At 39.2% G+C, this 20,770-nt stretch overlaps 1 protein-coding gene across 10 annotated transcripts in view; it reads right to left on the bottom strand.

Moving 5' to 3' along the window:
• The window catches only part of WDR59 (WD repeat domain 59), a 79,217-nt gene that overhangs the window by 21,740 nt on the left and 36,707 nt on the right, over positions 1–20,770 (bottom strand). For 9 of the 10 annotated variants that reach the window (XR_013760562.1, XR_013760563.1, XM_079119649.1 and 6 more), the window contains 11 exons: positions 16,066–16,182; positions 14,384–14,461; positions 12,613–12,769; positions 10,086–10,165; positions 8,963–9,095; positions 8,591–8,715; positions 6,599–6,763; positions 4,709–4,804; positions 4,391–4,547; positions 3,818–3,887; positions 477–630 (listed from right to left, as the gene is read on the bottom strand). Coding sequence is in view for 8 of the 10 variants with exons in the window: in XM_079119649.1 (XP_078975775.1) it covers positions 477–630; positions 3,818–3,887; positions 4,391–4,547; positions 4,709–4,804; positions 6,599–6,763; positions 8,591–8,715; positions 8,963–9,095; positions 10,086–10,165; positions 12,613–12,769; positions 14,384–14,461; positions 16,066–16,182 (1,332 nt within the window). In the remaining 2 variants the exon portion in view is untranslated. The remainder of the gene's footprint in view (positions 1–476; positions 631–3,817; positions 3,888–4,390; positions 4,548–4,708; positions 4,805–6,598; positions 6,764–8,590; positions 8,716–8,962; positions 9,096–10,085; positions 10,166–12,612; positions 12,770–14,383; positions 14,462–16,065; positions 16,183–20,770) is intronic. The other variant, XM_079119653.1, reaches the window with a different exon arrangement.

Below are 20,770 nucleotides of genomic sequence, written 5' to 3'. Positions count from 1 at the left end.
GGTAAGTTCAGGTGGATTTTTGTATAAAACAATCCATTCCAATGGGAACTTAAATGTATTTTCAGCAGAAGCGGGAAACCTTTTAGAAATCAACTTTAAAACTCTCATGACTGTGAAATTCCCACTATATCAAGATTCCAAGGCTTCTTTAGAAGCATCCCTTAATTTGTTGACAAACATCAGACTACCAACGAAGACCTGAAGCTTAATTATTCTGACTGAAATAATGGGAATCAACTCAATGAATGGGGAATCCAAGGACTGGGTTGAATATTGAGTGAAAAACACAGACTGTAGGTACACTGGCCCCTCCCTCCACTTTATGGTGTTAAAAACAAAGGAAAGGAACAAAGCAATGACCTTTTGAACAAACCATGAAAGTGAAAGATATAAAGGGATTACTAACTTAGCTGCCATGGCAGGCAAACAGAACAATCCAGAAGGGGAAAAAGCAAAGGCATGGCTCGGACACTTACCCGCTCCTTGTAGTAGAAGGAGCTGATGGAAACCTGTTCCTTCTCGCTGCGTGTGGGGCTCCCGCTGTACAAGCGAAGGTTCCCAGGGGCTTCTGTGCGGATCTTCATTGGTGCAATCAAGCCAGTATGATAAGCAGACAAGGCGGAGAGAGATCTGCAGTTGAAAATGAGAATTTTCTACACCGGCTATTCCCCCCCACATATTTGTAAGTAGTGCTATTCTCAGCATTTGATGAAACCAAGAGGAAAAGACATGGGAAGAAAAAGGAAAATTCCAAAAAAAGAACCAAGTAAAACTTTTAGAGTTGAAAATGCTTTATCTACACAAACACAGGATACTCCCATGATTGTATAAACAGAAAATTCAAAGCTATAAACTACTAGCACTAATTAGCAAATTTAGACTCAAGATCAATTTATTTAAAATGTACTGTATATCTATATATTAGAAACATCTGGAAAATAAAGAATTTTAAAAATTTCATTTACAATAGCGTCAAAACACAACAAATATCTAGGAACAAACCTAGTGAAAAAACTGTGCATCGAATACACAACATATTGCTGAGAGAAATTAAAGAAGACACACAAAAATGGAGGGTTTTACCATGCTAGTGGATTATGGGATTTCATATTGTTAAGATGTCAATTTTCTCTAAACTCATCTACAGAGTTAATATAATCCCAATCGAAATATAAGCAGGGTTTTGGGCGTTTTTTTGGTAGAAACTGAACTGATTTTGTAATTTTGTGAAAAGGTAAAAAGATCTATAAAATATCCAACACAAAACTAAACAAGAGGGCTGGGGAGATAGCTCAGCTGGTAGAGTGCTTGCCTTGCAAGCACAAGGCCCTGAGTTCGATCCCCAGTATCGCCAAAAAAAAAAAACTAAACAAGAAAAATAAAGTTGGAGGACTTATGCCTTCGGGTGTGAAGACTTCCTATGCAAGGCTGCATCATGAGTGTAGTGTTGGATAAGGAGAGTCGAAGCAATTGCTGAAGGAAAAGACAGCCCCCAAACTGACCACAGATAGGTAGGTCATCCACTGATTTTCACCCAAGGTATCAACACCAATTCAACAAAAAAAGCTTTACACAGATGGTGCCAAAACAACCATTTCTCTCTACTGAATAAAACAAACTTTGACCCTTACCCATCATACACACAAAAAAATTAGAGATGGATCACAGATCTTAAATAAGGAATTTAAGACAGTAAACCATTCAAAAGAAAACAGAAGAATATTTTGGTGACCTTGAGATAAGAAAAGATTTTTTGATGAAACACAAAAATCACTAACCATAAAGTAAAAAAGTAATGAACTTGGACATCATAGAAATAGAAAACTGCTATTCTTTGAAAACCATTAAGGAAGGAGAAAGACAAGCCACCAAGTAGAAGAAAAATCAATAAATACTTCCAGCAAAGGACCTGCAACCAAAATAGACAAGTACCACAAATAAATAAGAAATACAGTCAAAGAAAAAAGTGCATAATACCTGAACAGTTTCATGGCAAGAAAAGATGGGCAATAAATACATAAAAGCAGCTCAGCATCACTAGTCATCGTGATGGAAATGCAAATTAAAACCAGAAGGTTATATTTCATGCCCACCACAACCACTGAAGTTGAAAAGATCAGCAATGCAAAGTTTTAGAGAGAAGGTGGAACAATCAATGCTTTGGACATCACTGATGTGAGGGCAAAATGACATGAACACTGTGCCCAAACTTTCTGGTAATTTCTAATAAAATTAAATATACACCTATCCTATGACTCAGCAATTCCACTCCTTGGGCATAGAAATTAATACCTATGTTCATAAAAAGGCCAGTACCTAATGACCTCAAACTGGAAATAATCCAAATGTCCATGAATAGGGGAATAACCTGTATTACATTCATAAAACTCAATTACTGATAGATGCAGTTATGTGGGTCAATTTCAGTATCATTAAGTTGAGCAACGGAAGCTGGCCATAAAACAGTTCTGGAGTTTATGCTGCGTGGCTCTATCTCAATAACCTTTAGGAACAGACAAAACTCAACTATGATGATAGAAGTCAGACAGTGATTTCCTCTGGGCGATGAGAAGCTGGGAAAAGGAATTGGGAATTTGTAGGGGCAAGGACATTGCTTCCCATCTTAATGTGTGTGCTGAGCAGTACACTTCAAACTTTTGTACTGATCATTATACCTCAATACAGTACTACTGGCTGAAGATGGTCCTGTTAGAACATGTGATCCAAAGTCCAAGTATAGATCTTCACTGTGTCCCTCTGAAAGGAGGTGACTTTTCTGGTCTAACCTTTCCAACATGGACTCTAATGTAAGGTAGGTTCCCTGGTTACTTAACCACCAGTTCCTGTGGGTCAAGATCTCATCTGCCTGGATTAGTGTGGAGCCTGGCAACCTCCCAGTTCATCAGCAGCATCTGCTCACACACTGCTCAGTGATTCCTTCCTAACTGTGCTGAGCTAAGGATACTGTGTGTTTAGGTTATCTTGGTCACTGAAGCTGCATAACCAGAAGTCTATTGTATGATCTTATAAAGAAAAAAAAAACAAAAACAAAAACAATGGTCACAACAGGAGCACTCCCCATCTGCTGGCAAGGTTTTCCAAAGCTTTCGAAGGGTCTTGCTAGTTTAGGCTCTGGAGGTGAGTGTTATCAGCATCACCACACTACCGCTGAAGAAACTAAAGCAGTCTAGATACACTGCCTGAGCTCTGCGAACCACAGAGTTCCCCCTGGCACGTGGAAAAGGAAAGGAAGGGCTTTCATTCTTAAATCTAAAGCTTCTGCATTGTTTTGAGTTTTCCCAACATACTCCTTACATAACTTTTAAAAATCACATGTATTTTGATAACATGTGACGTGGTGTATCAGTGCTACATGATGATCTTCATGTTATTTTTTTTTCAGTTTAACAGTAAATCAAATAACAAAAATTTTAAAATAACAATAAAGTAATAACAATAGGGAAAACACACATTAACAAAGGATTTGGTTTTTTTTTATGGTGCTGAGGATTGACCCCAGGGCTTTGTGCATGCAAGGCAAGCACTCTACCAACTGAGCTACATCACCAGTCCCTGAATCTGCCTTGTTTTCGCAACAGTTTTCATTAAGCTGCCCCTTCATGTAGTTAGTAATCTTATAGCAGAAATCTCAGATTTTTCTGCAATTTAATGAACCATGATCTCTCTTGAATGAATCTTATAATGGAAGTTTACTGAGAACTAAAACAAGTTGTCCAAAGCCAGACTCAGTGGTCCTTCCCATATTTCTGCCCGCTTCTGGCCCTCTGGATGTAGATGTAGAAGCTTCTAGACTCACCTGGGAGTAGGTTCTGTCGGAGACACTGCTCGATGCATCGTCATGGGCCTTGTGAAATACACTAGGTAACCTGACAAAGGAGACAGCACATGGGCACATCAGTGGGAAGTGCCAGGCAGGACTGGGCAATCTTTCTTTCTGTCTCAATATACCTGAGGGATAAGACAAATTTTCATAAATCGCAAAGACTCATGACTACAGTGATCTTGTACAGGCCTAACGGTCAGAATCTCCGGGATCCAGGAGGGATGGGATGTATGTGGACTGGATCAAGTCTTCACAGGTGCTTTACATTCTCTATAGGGGATCTAGCCTCTGTTAAGAATAGGGGCTCTAAACAGACTCAAATCCAGGCTCATCAGAATGAAACAAATAGAAACTTCAATTCTGGTGGGACATACTCACAGAACCTACTCAGGCCTCAACATATAAAATACTACTACAAAGGAAGTTTTGAGTTCTTAGGAAATAAAAACAAAGAAGCCTTTTCTGAGGCAGATGTTTATACAGAATACATGACACTCATGGCTGTACTCCCTTGAAATCTAGAATCAGTGAGTCCCAGAGACCAACCTGCTCCACAGAACCTGGCCCCAGAAGTCCTAGGAAAGGGAATATTGGCATCCTGGTATGATCCATAGGCCGTGGTCACCCGTGCAAAAGTTGGTAAAGGTGGTGTGACGGAGTTTGGGAGTGCAAATGGGTTGCTAGAAGTGCTGTCTTCTTGGTTCTGAAATTTAAAATTTAACAAACTAAAAATCATATCCTATCCTAAAGTTGAGTTACAAAACAGGGGTATGATATTAGAAAATCAGGGAGCCCAGGATTTTAGGAGAAGATATGAATCAAGACACCAAATCCTAGGTTAGTACACAATTTCATGTTTCCCACCACAAAAGACTCAAGGCAGGAGACGAGCTGGCGCAGGCAGGGCTCCAAACAGCTCTGGTTGCGTTTCACTTTTTGCAGGGAAGTGTCCTTCAGGATCTAGAAAAAACCCAGAACACAGTCAAGAGGAGCATCCCATTTCTCATGCTTGGCTTTACTCTGCAAAGTGGGTAGAAGCATGATAGACAGGGGACTGGAGCATGGTTAGGTCTTTCTATCTTCTACGGCAGCTTGAAGAGAAGGACTTGATCCTGAACCTCTTAGGGAAGCCCTTTCCTCAGCCCAGGCAGTCACACACCCTGGTTTTGAGAGGGTAGGTTCTACTATTAGAACAGCCACTCTTTCTTTCTAGTGAATTTGGGCTCTTTCATCTCCCTGAACCCAACTCCTTCATGAGAAATCTCAGCACTTTGGAAGTGATACCCACTGGGCTGGACTAAAAACTGCTCTGATAGAAAAAGCCAGGGGAAGAACAGATTTCTCCTTGTAGAAATGATAATGTGTTCTTATTTTTTGTTCTTTAAAATGATATGTCCTACCATTTTAAGGTGCATACTACAGATGTGAACTGACACCCACAATAAAGACAGGCCTATGAACTCGACTCATTGTCCCTACTCATTGGGGCCATGAAGTACATGAAATGTGCCTTATCCAAACTCAAAGGCACTGTGAGTGTAAAATTCACAGTAAATGTTGGTACTGAAGAAAGTATAAAATATCCCAATAATTTTATATTGATTATATGTTGATATAATATTTTGAATGTGCTAGATTAAATTAAAATATTATTAAAATTAATCCACCTGCTTCTTTTAGTTTTTTGTGTGTGACCATTGGAAAATTTTGAAATTACCTGTGGCTTGCATTACACTGCTATTAGCACTGAATTAGACCTTTAAAGACACTTCTCATTTTAAGCCTATCATTTTATACCAATAAAAAAAAACTACATTTTTTTGTTCAAACTAGGCAATGAAATATTCAGAGTTCAAGTTTAAAATGACAAATACAACAAAATCTGAATAATTAGCATTTAGGGATCTTTAAGTCACTTAAAAAATGTCTGATTACATATGATACCACAACAGGATAGAACTATCAAGTGCACATGATCCAAAATGGGTAAAAGATGAGCAATGTTCAGGTCAGCTTGGGTTCATGAGGACACTTTGGTTCCTTCACTTGTTGCATTGCTCAAACTGAAGAATGTTTGCCATCACCTGGCTCCTAGCACTTTCTGACAGAGGTTCTGCCTGATTAGATCTCACTGACACATCAAGTTTCTGAACCTGCAGGGTTGAAGACCAACTGCCAGGCTGTGCCACCGGCAACCACACACCACTGTCCTTCACAAAGCTTGCCTGTGCAGCTAGACAGTCTGTCCCCAAAGTAACTCTGGTTCCTTTTTATGGGATGGAAAATTTTAATGACTATACACATTTTTCTTCTGATTATCAAATATCTTTTAGCTTCAGAATACATCTTGCCTATTTCTAGATAAATAGTGCTACAGGATTAACAGGATTAGTGCATAGCTTTAATGATCTGTGAGTAGATTATATGCAATTCATATCCTAATAGGCAATATTTCTGAAGTTATATGCAAAATTTGTGCAAATTTTTCTGAAGAAGGATCCATAGTTTTCATTAGACTTCCAAAGGGCATCCCTGATTCAGAAAAAGATTAAAAATCACTACCCTAATGTTGTCAACACAAAGTGAAAGGCCAATGTAAAAGTTATGTTGCTAATACCACAGCATGTAGGGAACAGATGAATTCCAAATCTTTGAGTTTTCACTCAACTTCACTACTCAGCATAGATACTAATGCACATGAGCAGAGCTCTTATCTTATAAAAGCAAAGAAAATCTGGGAACCCAAATCCCCACCTTCAGCAGCTTAGCTTTCATGGTTGATGTTATGGTTGTGGGGTTAATAAACTGGAAGGAAGGGGCAGCATTGTTGGGGTACTGAGCAGGGAACTTCACCAGCATCTTGACACGGTGGTTGCTACAGTGCACAGACACTGTGCAGCTCCTATCTGCGGCATCCATCTGTAAGACACAAATCCACAACTACTCAGGAGACAAACTACAAAAGATCTTCAGATGCAAATGGACTTTTTATTTTTTATTTTCATGTATTTTTCTTCACACTGTGGGAATCAAACTCAGGGCCCTACACATGCTAAGCAGGCACTCTACCTACTACTGAGTTATACCCCAGCAAGATGCAAATAGATTTAAATAAGCTACCTGAATGCTCCATGTTCCTGGTAAAAGGAGACATTCTACAAAGACAAATGAGTTTGAAAATAACTTATTTTCAAAGCAGATTTTAAAATCTTAGTGCTGCCTTAATAAATTCAAAGTATTTTGACTTGAAAAGCTTCAATTCAAAGCTGTGAGGTTAACTAAAACTGGTTAAACTTACTTTGAGATGAGAAAATAAAGCAGGAAGAAGTTAAAAGGAATAACCTGACTCAATATAAAAAGTACTCCTGACCTGGGCATAGTGGCCACACCTGTAAGCCCAGCTGCTTGGGAGACTGAGGCAGGAAAATCACAAGTTCAAGACCAGCCTTGGTAACTCAGTGAGACTTTGTCTTAAAACAAAAAATAAAAAGGGCTGGGGATGTTGGCTCAGGGGCACAGTGTCTCAGTGGTAGAGTTCAACCCCAGGACCATCAAAAAAGAAAAAAGTACTTCTTGGAAAATCCATAGACACAGAGCAGATGAGTGGCTGCCAGGGGCTGGGAGAGGGCCAATGGAGAGTAAAACTAATGGGTTTTTTTTAGGATGATGAAAATGTTCTGGAAATAGACAGTGGTGATGGTTGCATAACTCTGTGACTACACTAAAAACCACTAATCGTATACTTTGAAAAGGCAAATTTTGTGGTATATGAATTATATTTCAATAATTTTTAAGAAATACTCCTGAGGAAAAGAACCTAGATCTCCTTCTTAAGCCAGATCACTAGGTTAGCCACACTGTTCTCAACTGGGCCAAAGGGTTGATGTAGACAGCCAATTAATCAAAAAATCCTTCAGATCTGTTGATTTCTTGTGCTGCCAACTACAGAAGGCAGCTGCAAGGCAGTGAAAAGAGCCAAACACATGGGAAATCTGGAGGCTTGGATTCCAACATTCTCTCTTCCACCAAATAGTTGCTGACCTTGGACAAATCATTCATCTCTGGTGTCTTGATATCTTCATCTGTAAAGTGAGGTAAAATCACTCACTGCAGAATGGTTTTAAAGGTCAAGTGAGATAATTATGTAACAGCACATCTCTCTGCCTACAGTTAACTAAATCTGGGCAAAAGAAAAACTAATCAAGCTTTAAAACTGCTTCCTAGATACTCAGTTCTCTGAAGCAAAAGTTTCAATACCTGTCCAAAAGGAAAAGGGTAAATCAGGCCAAGTGCTAAGTGAATGAAGAGGACCTAGTGACCCTTTTACTTTGAATCTAAAACACCAAGGAAAGGACCAGCTTGTGAGAGAAGGGAGTATAGCACAGCACAAAGAGCTGGGAGAGTCAGGAGGTTTTGATTCCAAGGTCAGCTGTGCCCTTAACTTTCCCAGGGATACCTGGAGCAAGTATCCCAAGTGTATTAAAAGGAGGTGTTGGACTATCTAAGGAGGTGCTAAGGCACATGAACTTCTGCTCATCTTAGGAGAAGAGAAGAAGATCAGAAAAAGAGTTCACATTTGCAAAATACCTACATCTTTAGAAAACCCAGGAATTAAGCAAGCAGTAGAGAGTCTTACCTGTAAGAGCAGCAAAGCTATCTGCCAGTCAAAATCGTAGCTGAAATAGCCCCCCTCCCACAAACAGCCATCATCAAGCATGAGGCACTGTTCAGTAAACTACAACTTACCTCCACGTTGACATTTCGGATTTGCACATTAATCAGGGAGAACTCCTGTTGCAGAGTCTGAGGCAGACCCAGCTGATCTGACTTCCTCTCTTCCAGGAGACTGCTAGGGGGATCTTCCTTTACCACTGGCAGAAAAGATGGTCAGTGTTGGAAAATGTTTTTGAAGATGAGTAGGTTCTGGAGTATTTTTTTTTATTTTTTATTTTTAGATGTTGATAGACCTTTATTTTATTCATTTATTTATATGTGGTGCTGAGGATCAAACCCACGGCCTCACACATACTAGGCAAGTGCTCCAACACTGAGCCACAACCCCAGCCCGGTTCTGGAGTATTTACTGCACAACTTGTGGCCCCTCTCCTAAGACATTACCTTCTTCCTCCCCGTGGCTTGAGTTATGCTGGTGATCTGGGTCTTGGGTGTGCAGGGTCTTCTCTGGTTCTGGCAGAAGAGAAATGCTCTCAATGAACTCATCAACCCCATCCAGTATGTCATTGGCACAGAGCTGCAACAAAGGGTAGAAGATGAGGGACCAAAAGATCAGTGGAAATGATCAGTCTGCCTGGCTAAAAGTTCTGATTTAAAAATGGGACTCAACAAAGGACAGAAGTGTTAGCCAAAAACTGGTAGAATCAAAATAGATTTTAACTATCACCAACTCTCCCTAGTTAAATACACAAAATAATACCAACTATTCTACTCCAGACATTTTTCATCACATTCAGAGTTTATGAAAGGCTCTGAGAAAATTAAATTCCAAGCCTTAATGAAGTTATTCAACTAATTCATGAGCAAAAATATAATAACCTCAAAGCATGTGGAGCAAATGACACCTTTTGGAGAAAATAAGTTGAAAAGGCAATAATGTGATGGGACTTGGCCAAAATGCTCAAGAGTGACTTACACTAAGTAGTGTTACAAACTTTCCATCAGTTCTAAGCAAAGTGGTGTTCCAAGTGTTGTGGAGGATGCAATACCAGTGAGGCCTATTTCTCCTCATCAAGGGATTTAGCCACTGAAGGAGAAAAAGATGGCCCTATGATGAGGCAGAGTTGAACAAGAGTCACGAGAGCAGTTCATACCAGTTACCACTGCGGTTTATGTGAGAAACAAAAATCGTGTATAGAGAAGACTGGAAACAGTTTCATAGAAAAGGTGGTGTTGATGGAAGAAAGGACTCAATGTCTACAGAGAAGAAGGGTGGACTTCTTAGCCCATTAAAAAGACAATGAAATGAAGCCCATGGGCCACTTGCTCAGTATATTCCCATTCTATCTCATACTAGGAAGAGAAAAAAAGACAATGAAAGGCTCTTCAGCCTTAAAATGCTAAATACTTTAGCTCTGATAGACCTCAAAGCCGGTATGGCATATATAAACCATTCGGCCAATCAGTCATGTATGTTAAGTGTATCCTCTAACTCCACAAATACTGAAAGTTGTTAACTTTCTAGTTTATCCAATTATACACCTCCATGAAAGCACCGAATACATACCCTTTGCATCTGGAAATCCACTCGCCACATTCTCAAAGTCTGATCCCGGGACCATGTAACCAGTTGATAGTCCTTGGACCCTAGAAATCACCAAATAAGAATCATAAACTAAGCATGATGACACACACCTGTAATCCCACTGACTCAGGAGGCAAGTTTAAGGCCAAACTTACCAACTTAGCAAGGCCTTAAACAACTTTGTGAGACCCTGTATCAAAATACAAAAATAAAAAGTGCTGGGGATATGGCTCAGTGGTTAAACACCCCTGGATTCAATCCCCAGTACCAAAAAAACAAAAAGGTACCTAAAAATTCCTTTGAATTTGACATCTGTTTTGTTATAGGTCACAATGGAGTGTAATTAATTCATTCATTCATTCATTCATAAGTATATACATCCAACAAATATTACACACATTTCCTTTATGCCAGACACTGTTTTAGGCACCAGAACAACAGCATGAGTAAAATAAGTTCAGTTGTTATAGATCTCACATTACAATGGTGGAAAAAGACAAGCAAATAAATATGTAATAAAATGGTAGTGCTAAGTGCATAAGAATAACACAGGGTAAGAGGACAGGGACTGACGGGAGAGTTATTTTCAGAGAGGCCTCCCTGAGGAAGTCCCATTTCAGCGAATGCTTAAATGAAGTGAAATAATAACTGGCAAATTAGCAGGCGGAGAATGACACTGAGATTTAATGTCACACTAAACTTTCACCTCTGCAAATGTTCTTCCCTTTATATTATGTGCCCCTGGGGAGCTGGGGATGAATATATTTTTTTGTAAAACTTGTTTTAAATGCATCATAACATTTTACTATTCAAAAGTTTTTTTGGTAAAGTGACACATCTCTTTATAAAATGAATAATCAATTTTTAATTTTCTTAATTGACTGAATCAGATTTTCACATATCAGGTCTGGCCCAAAGCAAATTATTCCAAAAAGGTTCAGGGTCCTTTCTGAAAGATTGGGATACTCAAGGTAATTATGCAACATTTAGAATCTCCTCCATGACTAATTAAAGACAGCAGAGAATTCAGAAATAATTTCATCCAATTCTTTCACTTTATGGATGGAGAAACTGAAGAATGGTATGTCCAAGGTAACAGGGTGGGTGAGCGGTAAAACATGGCTAAGTTCTCTTCCTTGTCAGTTCCTTTCTGTGTCACTACCTTCAAGCAAAAGCTCCCCTAGGTTCATCTAACAAGGCAGCAACTATTCTGAACTTCTGTGGAGTTCTACCTCTAGTCTCATGTTTATGGTCATCAATTTTCTGACCCTTTTCTGGTCTCTCTGTATGATCCTGACTGAGGAAAAGGTAAGCTAAAGTGCTTTATAAACCCAGCTCCTCGATCTGTACCTTGCACCCCATTCCCACTCATTGCCAAGAGGCCCCTGCTAGCTTACTGACTTCCTTTCTTGCATCTTCTCCCTGCCTTCCAAGAGAGAGGCAGCAGGCTTCACCAGGAGGCTCATTCCACTCTTTGCCTTTGAAGGTAACAAAACCGGTCCTGCTGCCTCTGTTTATGACACCTCAAGATCTGGCTCCCTAACTCAAATTGCTTTGGCATTCCTCTCTTAATGATCACAGACTTCCTTTTCATTGAACTAAATGCTTTTCCCTTACTCTGCATTTTGGCCCTTCAGCAATACCCAAAGTCAATGACTACCACTTCCTTCAGGATGCATCATTTGCCCTTGGCCACAACATCTGATTCTCTTCCTACCTCTTTGAGAGAACCTTCCTCTCAGAGAAAATAAAAATCAAAGCATGATTCAATAAAAATTGACTAAGAAGGCGGAGCAGTAGAAATAAATCAGAGCAATATTAGGTTGAGAAGGAAGTAAATACAAGAATACATAGAGGAATAATAAATTTAGAAAAAGTTAATAAACAGGCAAACCTAAACTATTATTAGGAACCATAAATAGGTGACGAAACAATAAAGGAAAACAATAGAAATTGCTATCTTAGGTGTCAAGATGGTAACACTGGGGAAAGGGAGAGGAATGTGATCAGGAAGCTTCTGGGATCCTGGCAATGTTCTTCCTTGATTGTGATGGGATTTACCCAGGTTTTCACTTCATAACTATTAGTTAAATTGTACATGTTCAATGTGATTTTCTAGATTTCACAATAAAAGTGAATTTTAAAAAATTACCTATGACTTATAATGAAAATTTCACTACTAGCCAGAAAGTCCCCACACTTAACGATGACATCGATAACTAAAAATGGGTTGTTGGAAACTATTTGAATCCAAACTACAAGTCAACCCTTCCCTGACAGATTGTAGGGTAATTATATCATCTATTTCCTATGGCAAAATGTAAGAGACTAAATCAAAAGCCAAAAGCCATGCACACAATTGGTGGGATAAAGATCAGGGAGCATGATGTTTCTTTTCTGGAAGCAAGAGAGATTTGGAGAAAAGAATAAGAAAGTTAACAGGCTGATCAAGAATCTCTCTAAAAAAATTTTTCTGGAAGGTCAGGCAGCAATCTTCTTTCCCACCCACCTTCCTTCTGTCTCCTCCATTGGAACTCCAGCACCACGTCATCATGTCCCACAAAGGTGTGGACAGGAGTGTTCAAGTCAAAGACATTCCACAGGAGCAGACTGTTTTCCCTCCGCAACTGGGGAACCATCACAGTCACTAATCCATTGCTGAAAGGCTATGGCAAGATAGGGAAAAGCGATAATTACTCCAGGAACAGCCAAGTCTCAGCTTCTAAAGGTGGAACTCTTCCTAACTAAAATACATACATGATGGAAGGCCCCAACCCACGTGGCGGAATGACCATCACATCGAGCTCTGCTTATGGAAGGTATAACAGCAAGTGAAAAATAAGGCCAAGCCAAATGCTTGGAGAACTTTGAAAATTATACAAGCAAAGCTCTGACTGATGTGGCACAGCCTAGCTACTCTCCATGAGTTCCCTCTCAAATACAAGCACTGGAGGCTACCCATGGAGTAGCAAACGTAATTCCTGCCATGTGGCAAGGTCAGAAGCACACCATTCACAGGAAGCACCACCTTCCACTACCCCAGTACTACATTTACTCAAAGGGAAACTTAGTAACCTCAGGACTGAAGAGTTTTACCTAGCAACACCCAAACTGCTAGGTACCTAAGAAGCCCATCTGGTTGATAACTAGATTCCATTATTTAAGGAATAAGAAGAACACATTTATTTATCTTTATTTCCTCCCCTGGTAACACACTTAGACTTTTCTGTTTATTTTTAAAAGCGAACACTAATCCAGAGCAGTATATCAGTTCATAAGAATAGTGTCTGATTTCTTGAAAAGTGATCCCAGATGCAAAAACGACTTAATACCCAATTTTCTTCACTACCCCCCAATGCCCCACAGTGACAGACTAATGAATAAAGAAAGATAACTTTACTCACCCCTGTGACATTAAAGGAAATATATTAACACCCATCAGCAGTTATCAATGTTATCACTGAAAAATGGTTGGTGAGTTGATAATAGCCTACCCTCTCTACTTGTAGTATTTCATGATTATTAAGCATATTTCATATCTCAAAAGGAAGGTAGACTGTGAATGTACTAAATGTACCAAATAATTCACTTTAAAATGGAGAATTTTAATATAATAAAAAAGGAAGACATAGTAAAAATTATTCTCCATATTCTATAGAGTAGAAAATTTCTGTTCAAAATCAAGTGGCTTGTTCAAGGCTCACACAAAAATTAAATGGCAGAGCCGAGCCCCAACCCAGGTCTTCTGAGTTTTAAAGTCAGAGTTCTTTCCTTCATAGTTCATTGGCTTCCAGCTCCTCAACCCTCTTCTCCATCTTCCCTATGGCCCTCCCTGGTGGACACCTTCACACCACCCAGATTGTCTGTTGAGTTAGGTGGTCAGCAATTCTAATGCAGAACCTATCCAAACTTCCAAGAGTAAATTTTAAGAAATTAAAATCAGGAGGCTGAGGCAAGAAGATCTCAAGTTCAAAGCCAGCCTCAGCAACAGCATGGCGCTAAGCAAATCAGTGAGACCCTGTCTCTAAATAAAATACAAAATAGGGCTGGGAATGTGGCTCAGTGGTCCAATGCCCCTGAATTCAATTTCTAGTACACCCCCTCTCAAAAAAGGGTTAACAGCATTTATGCCATCATTACCACATTTACTGTACCCCAAACTAAGACAGAAAGAGAAAACTGCCTCACAAAATAAAACTAAAGAGAAAATGTCCCCTAGTCTCCTGTGTCCAGAACTCCAACAGGAAGTTTCCGAGCCAGAGAAGGGGTATCTCACTCACTGTGTATCTGGCCTTCCAGACAGGCACCTGGCAAGGGAGAATGTTGAGGTATTTCCGAGGCTGGCGGTAATCCCAGAACTAGAGGGAAAAAAAGATAATTTATGAAATAAATGCCATTTTAAAAACTCCAAACTCATTGCTTTTTATCCTCCAAAGAAACATTTCAATAGTGTATTTTTAGTTCCTCCCCCATAAATATGCTACTGTGACAGACAAGAAGAGTCTCCCTTTTACATTTATAAACATTATAGGAGAATTTCTGGACCTCACCAGGACCACCAGTTGGGACAGATCATTATCAGGCAACCTGCCTATTAAATGACCTTTGTAGTTGAAAGGTTAGAGGGACAAGTTTTGATCCTATATTGCTTTTATACCAATGTAAGTAATTTAATAATAATAGCTGAAATGCCCTACTTACTGCGTTTCAGACATATATTTAAAACTAAGTTTCTGATCCCATTTAATCTTTACAACAACCATAGAACAGATGTTCTCAATCTCTTTTTCAAATTTAGAATTGGATGGTTTCTGGTTCCTGAACATGGGAGATAAGCTGATGGGGATGTGGGACAAAAACCCCAATACAACAAATAAACAAAACCAAACAAGCCACTTCTGGCACATGAGAATAAATTACACCCAGGTGCTGGGGGCGCACACCTGCAATTCCAGCTATTGGGGAGGCTGAGGCAGGAGGCTCACAAGTGTAAGACCAGCCTGGACAACTTGGGGAGACTCTGTCCCAAAATAAAAAAATATAAAAGGGCTGAGGAAGTAGCTCAGTGATAGAGTGCCCGCAGAGCAGACACAAATCCCTGGGTTCAATCCCCAGTAGCATGAAAACAAACAAACAAAAACCAACTAGAACTCCAGAAGAATTATAAACCTCAAGACAGAAGTTAACTTGTAAAGCCTTATGCACGACTCCAGTTTTGCTAAACATACTGAAAGACTGTACACAGCTGTGTAAATAAAGCATTAAATTAATGATGCTGAATCACTCAATTGCTAAACCAACTTTTGTGGTTAAATCTCCGTCCTTAGGGACCCTCTCCTGCCACCTTTCTGATCAAGGGTACAAAGCACAGCCCACAGTGGGGAAGGGCAAACAAGAAACACTGTGCTCTGAGATAAACCATAACTGGGTCACTGATGCGAGTAAAGCCTTGGGCACTTCCTGTAAGCTAGAGAATACCTAGCGAGACAAGTCCATCCCTGACTTTTGCAATGCTGATGTCTGAGATGTCATCATTTTTGCAGATGTGATAATCACAGGAGAAAACTGCTGTTTTTCTACCATGAACAGATTGATTGTAAACTTGGCAACCTTAACAATTTTGCAGGCTTTTCTTCTTTACTTAGATCTCTGTACATATCTGACTTCCTAGCAAGTAAACTTCTTTCACTGTCTAAATTCTTTGATCTCTGACTTATTTCACAGAGGCAAAGAAAATCTTCTCAACAAATTCTAAGAAGCATCTCAGGCAGATGCCACAGCCTCACTCCTGCAGGTTCTTACGACCAGGTTTAGTTTCACGGCTCTTCGAGAGGCACTTGCACCCGGGAAGTGTGCAGAGAATGCTCTAACACACCCTAGCTTTTCTTCCCCAGTGCTGTCACACATCTCTGACACTTCCCAAACACAGCTCCTCCAGCCACCCCGCAGTGGGCACACTCACCTTGACAGAGTTGTCTTGACTGGAGGTAGCGAGAATGTGCTCGCTGTCTGGGTGCCAGTCCAGGCCGTGGATTTTGGAGAGGTGGGCTGCTAGATATTCCACTGCTGTACTGGGTTTCTGCAACAGATTGGCACTGAGTTTGGCAGTTTAAAAGAACTCATTGAGTGTCTACCATGTGACAGTGGGTTGGGTGCCAGAGGGGTACAAAAATACTGCCGGATACTCTCTGCCCTTTGGAAACCCCATTTTCTTTTGTTCAAGCCAAACAAACAAAAGACCTCTCTGGCTCTCCTTCACATGCTGTCAGCCTAGTTCTACAATCCGGCCCGAGGCATGACTTCTAGGAACAATACAGGTAGTAGGTGCTCTTTACCAGGACAGTGCAATCTGATCACTGTCACTCCCCTTCCTCACAATCACCCACCAGAGGGGCTGTGGCATCCAACGGGACCCAACCTCAACCATGATGGTGAAATCATCAATTGTACAGTGATTAAGCACTAAGATCCCAAACAGAATGAATGCACACTGACAAAACTGTTGATCAGCATATATAAAATGAATCATCTCAGAAAGAAACCTCGGCAATGTATATTAAAATAAGATTTTTTTTTACTATCAAATTAGAAGATGTTTGTAAATAATATTCAATGCCATTGAGGCTGTATTTGTCACCACTAATAAATGTATAAAATTGAATGAAACATGGATAACAAAAAATATCAGGGAAGAGATTAAAAAATTCTTAGAGGTCAATGAGAATGACGATACAACATATCAAAATCTCTGGGACACTATGAAAGTGGTACTAAGAGGAAAATTCATTGCATGGAGTGCATTCCAGAAAAGAATGAAAAGTCAACAATTACATGACCTAACATTACAGCTCAAAGCCCTAGAAAAAGAAGAACAGAAGAACAGCAAAAGTAGTAGAAGACAGGAAATAATTAAAATCAGAGCTGAAATCAATGAAATTGAAACAAAAGAAACAATTCAAAAAATTGACAAAACAAAAAGTTGGTTCTTTGAGAAAGTAAACAAAATACACAAACCCTTAGCCACACTAACAAAGAGAAGGAGAGAGAAGACTCAAATTACTAAAATACATGATGCAAAAGGAAATATCACGACAGACACCACTGAGATACAGAACATAATGAGAAGCTACTTTGAAAATCTGTATTCAAACAAAATAGAAATTACCGAAGACATTGACAAATTTCTAGAGACGTATGCTCCGCCCAAACTGAACCAGTAGGACATACACAATTTAAACAGATCAATATCAAGCAACGAAATAGAAGACGCCATTAAAAATCTACCATCCAAGAAAAGCCCAGGACCAGACGAATTCTCAGCCGAGTTCTACAAGACCTTCAAAGAAGATCTCATTCCAATACTTCTCAAAGTATTCCAGGAAACAGAAAAGGAGGGTACCCTACCAAACTCATTCTATGAAGCTAGTATCACCCTCATACCCAAACCAGGAAAAGACACATCAAGGAAAGAAAATTTTAGACCAATATCCTTGATGAATATAGATGCGAAGATCCTTAACAAAATATTGGCAAACCGTATCCAAAAACATATTAAGAAAATCGTGCACCACAATCAAGTGGGGTTCATCCCTGGAATGCAAGGATGGTTCAACATTCGTAAATCAATAAACGTAATCCATCATGTCAATAGACTTAAGGATAAGAATCATATGGTTATTTCAATTAATGAAGAAAAAGCGTTGGACAAAATACAACACCCCTTCATGCTCAAAACACTAGAAAAAATAGGGATAGCAGGAACATACCTGAACATTGTAAAGGCTATTTATGCTAAGCCCATGGCCAACATCATTCTTAATGGAGAAAAACTGAAACCATTCCCTTTAAAAACGGGAACAAGACAGGGATGTCCTCTTTCACCACTTCTATTCAACATTGTCCTCGAAACTCTAGCCAGAGCAATTAGGCAGACTAAAGAAATTAAAGGGATACGAATAGGAAAAGAGGAACTTAAGCTGCACTATTTGTGGATGACATGATTCTATATTTAGAGGATCCAAAAACCTCCTCCAGAAAACTTCTAGACCTCATCAATGAATTCAGCAAAATAGCAGGCTATAAAATCAACACGCATAAATCTAAAGCATTTTTATATGCTAGCGACAAAACAGCTGAAAGGGAAATGAGGAAAACAACTCCATTTGCAATAGCCTCAAAAAAAAAAAAAAAAACTTGGGCATCAATCTAACCAAAGAGGTAAAATATCTCTACAATGAAAACTACAAAACGCTGAAGAAAGAAAGTGAGGAAGACCTTAGAAGATGGAAAGATCTCCCATGTTCTTGGATAGGCAGAATTAATATTGTCAAAATGGCCATACTACCAAAACTGCTATACAGATTCAATGCAATTCCAATTAAAATCCCAATGACATACCTTACAGAAATAGAGCAGGCAGTCATGAAATTCATCTGGAAGAATAAGAAACCAGAATAGCTAAAGCAATCCTTAGCAGGAAGAATGAAACAGGGGGTACCGCATTACCAGAACTTCAACTATACTACAAAGCAATAGTAACAAAAACAGCATGGTATTGGCACCAAAATAGACAGGTAGATCAATGGTACAGAATAGAGGACACGGACACAAACCCAAATAAATACAATTTTCTCATACTAGACAAAGGGGCCAAAAATTTGCAATGGAGAAAAGGCAGGCTATTCAACAAATGGTGCTGGGAAAACTGGAAATCCATATGCAACAGAATGAAACTAAACCCCTATCTCTCACCCTGCACAAAAATCAACTCACAATGGATCAAGGACCTTGAAATCAGACCAGAGACCCTGCATCTTATAGAAGATAAAGTAGGTCCAAATCTTCAACATATCGACTTAGGATCAGACTTCCTTAACAGGACTCCCATAGCACAAGAAATAAAAGCAAGAATCAATAACTGGGATAGATTCAAACTAAATAGCTTTCTCTCAGCAAAGGAAACTATCAGCAATGTGAAGAGAGAGCCTACAGAGTGGGAGAATATCTTTGCCACTCATACTTCAGATAGAGCACTAATTTCCAGAATATATAAAGAACTCAAAAAACTCTACACCAAGAATACAAATAACCCAATCAACAAATGGGCTAAGGAAATGAATAGACACTTCACAGAAGAAGATCTACAAGCAATCAACAAACATATGAAAAATGTCAACATCTTTAGTAATAAGAGAAATGCAAATCAAAACCACCTTAAGATTCCATCTCACCCCAATTAGAATGGCGATTATCAAGAATACAAGCAACAATAGGTGTTGGCGAGAATGTGGGGGAAAAGGTACACTCATACATTGCTGGTGGGGCTGCAAATTAGTGCAGCTACTCTGGAAATCAGTGTGGAGATTCCTTAGAAAACTTGGAATGGACCTACCGTTTGACCCAGCTATCCCACTCCTTGGCCTATACCCAAAGGACTTAAAATCAGCATACTACAGAGATACAGCCACATCAATGTTCATAGCTGCTCAATTCACAATAGCCAGACTATGGAACCAACCTAGATGCCCTTCAATTGATGAATAGATAAAGAAACTGTGGTGTGTGTATATACACACACACACACACACACACACACACACACACACACACAATGGAATATTACTCAGCTATAAAGAATGATAAAATTATGGCATTTGCAGGCAAATTCGATGAAATTGGAGAATATCATGTTAAGTGAGATAAGCCAATCTCAAAAATCCAAAGGCAAATGATCTCACTGATAAGCGGATGATGACATGTAATGGGGGGTGGGAGTGGGGCAAGAATGGAGGAAGGAGGGACTGTATAGAGGGAAAAGAGAGATGGGAGGGGTTGGGGGAAGGAAAAAAATAACAGAATGAATACATTTACTCTATGTAAATGAATATGCAAATGATATGCTGTTACTCCATGTACAAACAAACAGAAACAACATGTATCCCATTTGTTTACAATAAAAATAAATTTTAAAAAAATGTATAAAATAGTATAACCTTTATTGGAAAAAAATTCAGCAAGAGTTATCCTGACACTTAATTTTTTTCCTTTCTTAGCAGAATAATCCAAATTCACAAAAACCTTTTGTATAAAAGATGTTCATTCTGGTATTATTTAGAATACTAGAATACCAGGAACCACCTAAAAACAGTTAAGTGAGAAATAATTCAATTAAACCAATTATACTATAACTGTGTGACAGAAGATGATATAGCCACTAAAAGTTATACTTAGAGCTTGTAATATGTAGAAAATGCATCAGTTATAATGTTAAGTGAAAAAAGTACATACGAGTATATAAGCAATATGACAAACTATGTTTTTAAAAATGCACAGGAACAAAAACCCCAAAATATTAGCATTTATATCTGGGTACTAAGGGTATGAATGATTTTCAGTTTTTTCTTTTTATTTCCTCTACAAGGAGAAACAAGCACTTCTGTAACTAGCATCAATCTATGAGTTAAGAGTACAGACTCCAGGTGCACTCAGTTCAAATCCTGACAACAAAGTGGGCCTCAGTTTACCCTTCTGTGAACAGGGATCAAAACAGTCCCTACTGGAAAGGCTAATTACAAAGAGAACTAATCCACACATGTGACACTCCTAGAACAACACCGAAGCCCAGGTAGTGCTATTAGTCACCCGTGAGCCTGGGTGGAAATCCAGTG

Source organism: Sciurus vulgaris, assembly GCF_902686455.1.
Source record: "Sciurus vulgaris genome assembly, chromosome: 17".
In the NCBI taxonomy this organism is placed as follows: Eukaryota; Metazoa; Chordata; class Mammalia; order Rodentia; family Sciuridae; genus Sciurus; species Sciurus vulgaris.
The sequence above is the reverse complement of the archived record's forward strand: the minus strand, read 5'-3'. Positions and strand labels throughout refer to the sequence as shown.